At 43.8% G+C, this 8,761-nt stretch overlaps 1 protein-coding gene and 1 pseudogene across 1 annotated transcript; one reads left to right on the forward strand and one right to left on the reverse strand.

The window, feature by feature from the left end:
* Positions 1-2,069: 2,069 nt before the first annotated feature.
* LOC135534494 (eukaryotic translation initiation factor 3 subunit F-like) lies at positions 2,070-4,512 on the reverse strand (annotated as a pseudogene).
* A 955-nt stretch (positions 4,513-5,467) lies between these two features.
* LOC135534493 (G protein-activated inward rectifier potassium channel 4-like) lies at positions 5,468-8,549 on the forward strand. The gene is made up of 3 exons (XM_064961460.1): positions 5,468-5,511; positions 7,252-7,632; positions 8,319-8,549. The coding sequence occupies exons 2-3, from the start codon at positions 7,344-7,346 to the stop codon at positions 8,531-8,533; spliced, it is 504 nt and encodes a 167-aa protein (XP_064817532.1). The 5' UTR covers positions 5,468-5,511; positions 7,252-7,343; the 3' UTR covers positions 8,534-8,549.
* Positions 8,550-8,761: the final 212 nt, after the last annotated feature.

Genomic DNA, 8,761 nt, shown 5'->3' on the forward strand with positions numbered 1-8,761 from the left:
TTCAGACAGGCCAATTGACATAATTTGAACCTTCAAACTCAGTGCCTCTTTGCTTGACATCATGGGAAAATCAAAAGAAATCAGCCAAGACCTCAGAAAAAAAATTGTAGACCTCCACAAGTCTGGTTCAACCTTGGGAGCAATTTCCAAACGCCTGAAGGTACTATGTTCATCTGTACAAACAATAATACGCAAGTATAAACACCATGGGACCACACAGCCGTCATACCGCTCAGAAAGGAGACGCATTCTGTCTCCTAGAGATGAATGTACTTTGGTGCGAAAAGTGCAAATCAATCCCAGAGCAACAGCAAAGGACCTTGTGAAGATGCTGGAGGAAACAGTTACAAAAGTATCTATATCCACAGTAAAACTAGTCCTATATCGACATAACCTGAAAGGCTGCTCAGCAAGGAAGAAGCCACTGCTCCAAAACCTCCATAAAAAAGCCAGACTACAGTTTGCAACTGTACATGGGGACAAAGATCGTACTATTTGGAGAAATGTCCTCTGTTCTGATGAAACAAAAATAGAACTGTTGCCATAATGACCATCGTTATGTTTGGAGGGAAAAGGGGGAGGCTTGCAAGCCGAAGAACACCATCCCAACCGTGAAGCACGGGGGTGGCAGCATCATGTCGTGGGGGTGCTTTGCTGCAGGAGGGACTGGTGCACTTCACAAAATAGATGGCATTGTGAGGAGGAAAATTGTGGATATATTGAAACATCTCAAGACAGTCAGGAAGTTAAAGCTTGGTCGCAAATGGGTCTTCCAAATGGACAATGACCCCAAGCATACTTCCAAAGTTGTAGCAAAATGGCTTAAGGACAACAAAGTCAAGGTATTGGAATGGCCATCACAAAGCCCTGACCTCAATCTTATAGAACATTTGTGGGCAGAACTGAAAAAGCGTGTGAGAGCAAGGAGGGCTACAAACCTGACTCAGTCACACCAGCTCTGTCAGGAGGAATGGGCCAAAATTCTTGTGAGTGTATGTAAACTCTGACCCACTGGGAATGTGATGAAAGAAATAAAAGCTGAAATAAATCATTCTCGACTATTATTCTGACATTTCACATCCTTAAAATAAAGTGGTGATCCCAACTGACCTAAGACAGGGCATTTTTGCTAGGATTAAATGTCAGGAATGGTGAAAAATTGAGTTTAAATGTACTTGGCTAAGGTGTATGTAAACTTCTGACTTCAACTGTAACTGTTGACTCCGCCCAGAAAGATACGAAAGATGACTATTAGATGTAGAGTATGCTGTCAAATGGCACCATATTCCCTACATTTGATCAGGGTCCATACAGATCTTGGGTTATACACAACCTCTCTTTGACCCTATGGTCATCAGAATTCATTGGACCTTTGATCTTCTCCCAGTCCCTACCCTCTATGACCCCCGTTGCCTAGGAGACCCCTCACTGGGGCGGCAGGGTAGCCCAGTGGTTAGAGCGTTGGAGTTGTAAGTTCAAACTCCCGAGCTGACAAGGTACAAATCTGTCGTTCTGCCCCTGAACAGGTAGTTAACCCACTGTTCCTAGGCTGTCATTGAAAATAAGAATTTGTTCTTAACTGACTTGCCTAGTTAAATAAAGGTTAAATAAAATAAGAAATAAAACTGTGCCAGGCAAGACCTGAGCTCTTTAGTGCCACCCTGTGGACCAAATAGGGATTTCATCCTAGGGACGGGTAACTAATCTGCATTGTCATCATACTGTATGAGTCGGGCCCTGTGTTTTGCATAGTCTTGGTCCAATTCTCATTTCTGAATGAGGATTAAAATGCAGGATAAAACATTTATGTCCCATGATTGCAGAAAACACAGGGCCCTAAATACGAGGCCCGTTTCTATTACTTCTGGAACCACCAAGAGCAGGAGAGTACTCACACAAGCAAACTCGGAGCTTTAATTTATATTCATACTGCTTTTCCAGAAATATAAATGATGTTACTCGGCATGCATTGTCCCATTCAGGAACACATTGTGGAATCTGCAAATAAATTATTTTAGCTGGAAAACATCCCTTCAGTTGTAGCAAGCAAACATTGAAATTACACACTGTACTGTATATCACCTTTATTAATTTGAGCTATACCAACAAGTTTTTTATCCATCACTCTTTATTAAGAACTAAACCATCCTGATCCCTCAATGCTCAGAGTACCACAATCTTCTCATTCAGGGCGATCTGTGCTTGAGTCAGATTAGATAGATAGGTCACCATCAACAGGTCCTGTGAAAGAGAAACGGTATACATTCACACAAATGTCATGAGTACAAGGGACATATATTATGGCTGTTCAACTGAATCAACTCCACAGATGAGGAGCCGTATGTATCAAGCGTCTCAGAGGAGGAGTGCTGATCTAGGATCAGATTCACAACCATGTAATTGTGATGTAAAAAAAAAAAAAAAGAGGCAAAACTGATCCTAAACCAGCACTTGATAAATACAGGCCCAAATCCAAGAGGCATAAAAACGTACGTTGATGTTGGAGTTGAGCATGGTCTCAAAGTCCTCTGCTGTGATCTTAGGGACCTTATTGACCAGGTCCATCAGGTACCGTCCCACACTGTTATCTGCCATCTGCTTACCAGACTGACAAACATACAGAAAGAAAAGCTTAGGTTATGGCCACAGAGACGCATAAACACAAATTAAGTCGTAACTCAACTAAAATCAACTATTTTCCGATGAGTTGCATACGTTAAAAAAGGTTGACATAACGGAACGTCTCCGTAATGTAATATGGGATGCAGCCATAATATAGGCTCTGTTGTGTAGGCTACTCACCAACACATCCTCAATGTAGGTCAGTACCGTGGCCAGCATGTCCTGAACGCGGCCTGCTGCCCCGCCCACCTGGCAGAGGTCAGAGGTCAGCCCATTGGTGGTGTTAGGAGCATCTCTCGTCCTCTGGAGAAGATCAACTAGAATATACAAAATATTTGATCAATTTTAGTAAGGATTTCCACACCCCAACAAGAAGACATGACTCAACAAATAAAACCGTGTCCAAACCAGGAACAAATGGGACAGAAAACAAGGAGAGAAGAATGAAGGTTCTGACCTCCTATCCTCTCTGTGTCGTAATACTTGTATTTCACACTCAGGGAGTGAACATCACACCGACAGTCTTTCCGGCACACCCATCTGGGCACTGTCATGGCAACCGAAGCAATGGGAAAAAATGATATGAATTTATTTAAACTATCATAAGGAATACAAAAGTGCTTAAAGGAAAGTAACGAAACAGCAAATGCAAACAGAACAAAACAACTGAAAGATGAGATCAGGAAGTCACAGGGAGTTGAAGCAACTCTGCTTGGGATGGAGTCAACAATAGCTTTTCAGTGGACCAACTACAGTACTGAGACAGAAGAAGAGAGACTGGTTAAAGTGAGGGAAGTCACAGACCTGACGTAGGCACGGATGTTCATCTTGCCACTCTGCAGGGCAGTGTCCATGGTGAGGTGAATGGGGTTCGTGGCCTCTCGGCTGTAGTACTCATGGATCAACACAGAGTGCTCAGTGATCTCAAAGCCTGTGGCATACCTGTTGAAGGAGAATGGTTTGACTTTAGAGCAGTGTTCTGACACAGGCAAACAGATTTACTTTGAACAAATTTACTTTTTTCTAGTTCATTGAATAAGTTGTCAATAATTGTTAGTACTGGCACGGGACAACAGCTTTTTTCTAATGGGACTAGGGAAGAATATAAGCCTACTCACCATCCAACAATGACCTCACTGGGTGACACCCTCTTATGAAGATCGTACATGTTCTTGGCAAACTCCATGTCCACAGCAACCTGTCACCATCACAAAGACATCAGTTTCACTTCTAGGCCTACATATGCAAGCTTTCCTAATGTCTACACTACAGCAATAGCTAGATAGTATATAGTTGTATCAGTGACACTTCTCATCACCTCATCTTCAGACTCATTGTGGGGGACGGAGAAACAGTTGGTGACCTCCACAGAGTGCTTGTCAATGGTACCTGAGGAAGACAAGGAATGCATTAAGTTGCGATACTCGTTTTGTGCCGATGATACGGGGACAAATTGAACTATTCTATGGAACTTGTTACTCGCTAGCCAGCAACGTTTCAACAACATAAACATTCCACAGTAATCTAGGCAAGCTAAAAACGTTTAATACTTGGTCAAATCTTATAATCAGAGGAGCTTTGGTATATTTTTGGAACAAGAGGATGTGAGAGCCTGGCAATGCATCAGCAAAGTGATGCAAGCTAAGTTAGCCGTAGCTAGCTAGCTGAGACAGGCTGTTCGCCTCCCTGCGCGTCTAATCCATTTTCATTAGAGCTAAAGTAAGTTTATAGTTAAATTACCAAGCAAGGTTCCGATCACACGACTCGCTCCCTCATTTCTTCGTTCGTAAGAATCGCCGATGGACGCGAGAACGACAGGGTGAATTTTCACCACGGGGCCATACACCGACATCTTGAAAAGGGAACAATTTTACGCTTCCGGTCGCTTTATCGGCGTGTGACAAATACAGACAAGGTGCGTCACCTGCTGCATTGAAGTGGTATTGCACACGAAGCGACCTCATAATACAAAAATTAAACCCTTATAATAAAACATAATAGACTAGATGTGATTAACCATTGAATGCATCAGAATACCATTTTTTTCTGGAAAACAGTATTAAATACTATAATTGAAACGCTGTTGCTATTTGGCTGTTCAGAAACTGGTTGTTTCATATGGATATGAATTCATTTATTTTCGAAAAGTCATCCTCCACAGACCGAATAACATTGCGACCTTCTGCAAGCCTATTGAAGAATATGTCAACTGGATCATAAAATGATCTCCATAGCAACCTCGGGTTGTAAATGCCTCCTCACATCATCGGCATCTAAAATGTCCAGACTTTACCATCAGTGTAAAACAGTTGACAAAAAACAGCACAATGGTTTAAATATCTAATGCTTGTCGTAATCATGAATCTGGGTGATGGTTTATGAATGATGGTGATGACAGCATCCTCCTCGACTGTCGCTCCCATGATCTAACACCTGCGCAGCTGCCGTAATTCATACAATTCTATCTGATGCGGATCGCTGCTGGCTTCACTGTCTATACCCAATGGTCTGTACGGACGAACTGCCACCATTTTAAACTCTTTGAAGACAAACTTGGAAAAATATAAGAATATGCTATTTGTGAGCACGCTGTTTATTGAGGATTACAGACATCTAAAAAGCAGAGTCGTTTGGTTGAGGTTGCCTTTGTTTCCTGTTGAGAGAGTAGAGGACTGAACTGATGCTGCGTCGAACACCCTCCTCATCAGCAGAGCCGATGATAAACATTAAAATTGTCGGATGATCGAACCTGAGCGGAAGATCTCCGAGCTCGCTCTTGGACCATCCACTCATCTGTAAGGTCCTTTATAAATAAATAAATACGGGGACAGGATATTGTTTAATAGGATAAGGCAATTACCAGATGAAGCGGGACAAACCCCACTACAGGTAAGATAAATCACTGTTGTTTTCTTTATGATTGATAAATGTGCATTTGCTAATCGAATACATTAAGAAATGTTTAATGCGTCATTGTTGAATAGTCAACACCGTAGGCTATTCCATCACCCCACGCGTTTAGTTACCGAATATTCTATCCAGGTAGTGTTTTATATCACTGGAGGAAACGGGGCTCCATTTTATACTAACACGGTGATTATGCACATTATTAGAATGGAACCCGTCCTATAGCTGTTTTGTATTCTTATATTACAGAATACGTTAAAAGTGACATTGTACGTTTTCTGATAAATAATAGCCTCCTTTCTGTCATTTATTGTGCTCCCATAACAGACAGGCAAAGGCTATGCATGACCAATCTAATGACCTTATTCTTAAGGCTGCATGTACAGCATATGGTTTGTCTCGGCAATATGTGACTCTTTCTCGGACCAAATTCACTTTCCCCATCCCCCACAGTCAGACAGGAGAAATGACCAATCTGTCCTTGTCAGTGAATTATTCAGCTCTGACTCTCAAATGGCACCCTAGGTCCCTTCATTACTTTTGACCAGAGCCCTATGGGCCCCTAATCAAAAGTAGTGCACTACATAGGAAAATGGTGCCATTTGGGACATTGATCAGGGCTTCACTCCATTTCTCTGTAACATCTGAACTGTTCCATTAATATAGATTAGACTGTACTGAAGGTAATAGGAGGGTTTGTGCAGAGAAAGGAGTCAAGACAGATAGAGAGATGGGTATTGAAAACAGGACAGATAGAGACATGGGTATTGAGTCAGGACAGAGAGAAAGATGGGTATTCAAATCAAATTTATTTCTATAGCCCTCGTACATCAGCTGATATCTCAAAGTGCTGTACAGAAACCCAGCCTAAAACCCCAGACAGCAAGCAATGCAGGTGTAGAATCACAGATAGAGACATGGGTATTGAGTCAGGACTGATAAGACATGGGTATTGAGTCAAGGACAGAGAGAGAGAGATGGGTATTTGAGGCAGGACAGACAGAGAGAGATATATGGGTATTGAGTCAGGCCAGAGAGAGAGATGGGTATTGAGTCAGGACAGAGAGAGAGAGATGGGTAATTGAGGGCAGGACAGACAGAGAGAGAGAGATGGGTATTGAGTCAGGACAGAGAGAGAGAGATGGGTAATTGAGGCAGGACAGACAGAGAGAGAGAGATGGGTGATTGAGTCAGGACAGAGAGAGAGGATGGGTATTTGAGGCAGGACAGACAGAGAGATATATGGGTATTGAGTCAGGACAGACAGAGAGAGATATATGGGTATTGAGTCAGGCCAGAGAGAGAGAGATGGGTATTGAGTCAGGCCAGAGAGAGAGAGATGGGTATTGAGTCAGGACAGAGAGAGAGAGATGGGTATTGAGTCAGGCCAGAGAGAGAGAGATGGGTATCGAATCAGGACCATTTCTTGAGGGACAGAAGACTACTTACCAAAATGCCACCCTAATTGCTATAGTGCACTTATTTTGTCCATAGGGCTCTGTTCAAAAGTAGCATACTATATAAAGGGAATAGGTTGCTATTTGGGATGAAAACCTAGTGTTATTCAGTATAGTGAAGGGCATAAGTTATGCTCAACACTAGCCCTTCAACACTCCCTGTAGAACATATTTACAGCATGCAGAGCCCTCTAGATACCCCACACTTCTATGATCTCACAATAATAATTTGGATACATTTCCCCCTTCTTGTTTTGTATCCTAGGACCTCAACGTAAAGAACCGGATTAAACCGTCAATAACCATTGGACAGAGTCTGCCATAGGGGAGATATAAACACACACACCATCATTCCTGATGGCGCTTGAAGACTCTGCCTTCCCCTCGCGGCCAGAGTCCCTCTCTCTGCCCGTGGTGGAGAAAGGGAAGGGACCAGTGCAAGAGGCTAGCGAGGTGACGGCCTCCACCGGAGTGTTTGATGTGTCTGAGGATCTGGGCCATGTGGTTACCACGGATACCACCCAGCCTGGCGTTAACAGATCGTGGAAGTCCAAGTTGGCAGAGAGGCAGGCCAATGCAGCATCCGAGGAGTACGTTAAGAAGCTGCCTCGGGTGGTGGAGAAGGAGAGGGGTAGATTTGGCTGGGGTGAGTAGTAGTGATGTTGCCTTTATCGGTGTCCAAAATTGGCACCCTATTTGCATCTCATAAGGCTCTGGTCAAAAGTAGGGCACTATGTAGTGAATAAGGGGCCATTTTGGAATGCACACTTTCTCTCCCAGGACTGTTCTTCTTTTCTGACCTGAGACATTGTTGGCGCCACGAGAGTGAATCTATCTAGAACGAGAGGTTACTAAGCGACCGTCTGGCAGTGTTCTGTGACCAATGTAAGGTTTTGTGTTTGGCTTTAAATGATTTACACTGACAGACAGGCTAAATCCCAAATGACACCCTATTTCCTATATATTAGGGTGCCATTTGGGATGCACACACTGTGTTCTCTCTGGCTCTCTACAGTCTGCAGATAGGTGGTTATTGAATGCATATTTTCCCTCCCTCCTCCACCTCTACCCGCCCCCTCCCTCCTACTCCCCCTCCTCCTCTACCTCTACCCCCCACCCCTCCTCCACTTCTAACCCCCCCCTCTACCCTCCTCCCCTCCTGTGTAAAATGCCTGTTCCTCTGGTTTCTCCCCCCCAACCCATCTTCCTGTTGCTCATTCCCTTAGTCCTACTGCCGATATGTCACTGTAGTCTTTCCCTGTCTCACTCCTCTTCTCTCTCTCTCTCTCTCTCTCCCCTCCCTCCCTTCCTGGCCTGGTTTCCTGCCTGCAGCCAAGAGACGTAAGACTCAGCGCTATGTGGAGAAGAATGGTCGCTGTAACGTTTCACACGGCAACATGAGGGAGACGTACCGTTATCTGACAGATATCTTCACCACGCTGGTGGACCTCAACTGGCGCTGCTCTCTCTTCGTCTTCGTCATGGCCTATGCCATCACCTGGCTCTTCTTCGGGGCCATTTGGTACCTGATAGCTTACCTCCGGTGAGAGGGACAAACGGACAGACAGCAGGCCAGGGGACACTTGGGATAGTCCCAAATGACACCCCTATTCTCATATAGTGCACTATATAGGGAATGGGATGGCATTTCAGATGCATCCAATGGTATCACTGTCAGAGAGAGTCACTCTACATGTTGCAATTTCTTCTCTGTAGAGCAAGTATATTAGTAAATGGATAGTTTTTCACAACCTATATTTTTGTTTGCTCCTCTC

This window comes from Oncorhynchus masou, unplaced genomic scaffold, assembly GCF_036934945.1.
Source record: "Oncorhynchus masou masou isolate Uvic2021 unplaced genomic scaffold, UVic_Omas_1.1 unplaced_scaffold_3482, whole genome shotgun sequence".
NCBI classification, from domain to species: Eukaryota; Metazoa; Chordata; class Actinopteri; order Salmoniformes; family Salmonidae; genus Oncorhynchus; species Oncorhynchus masou.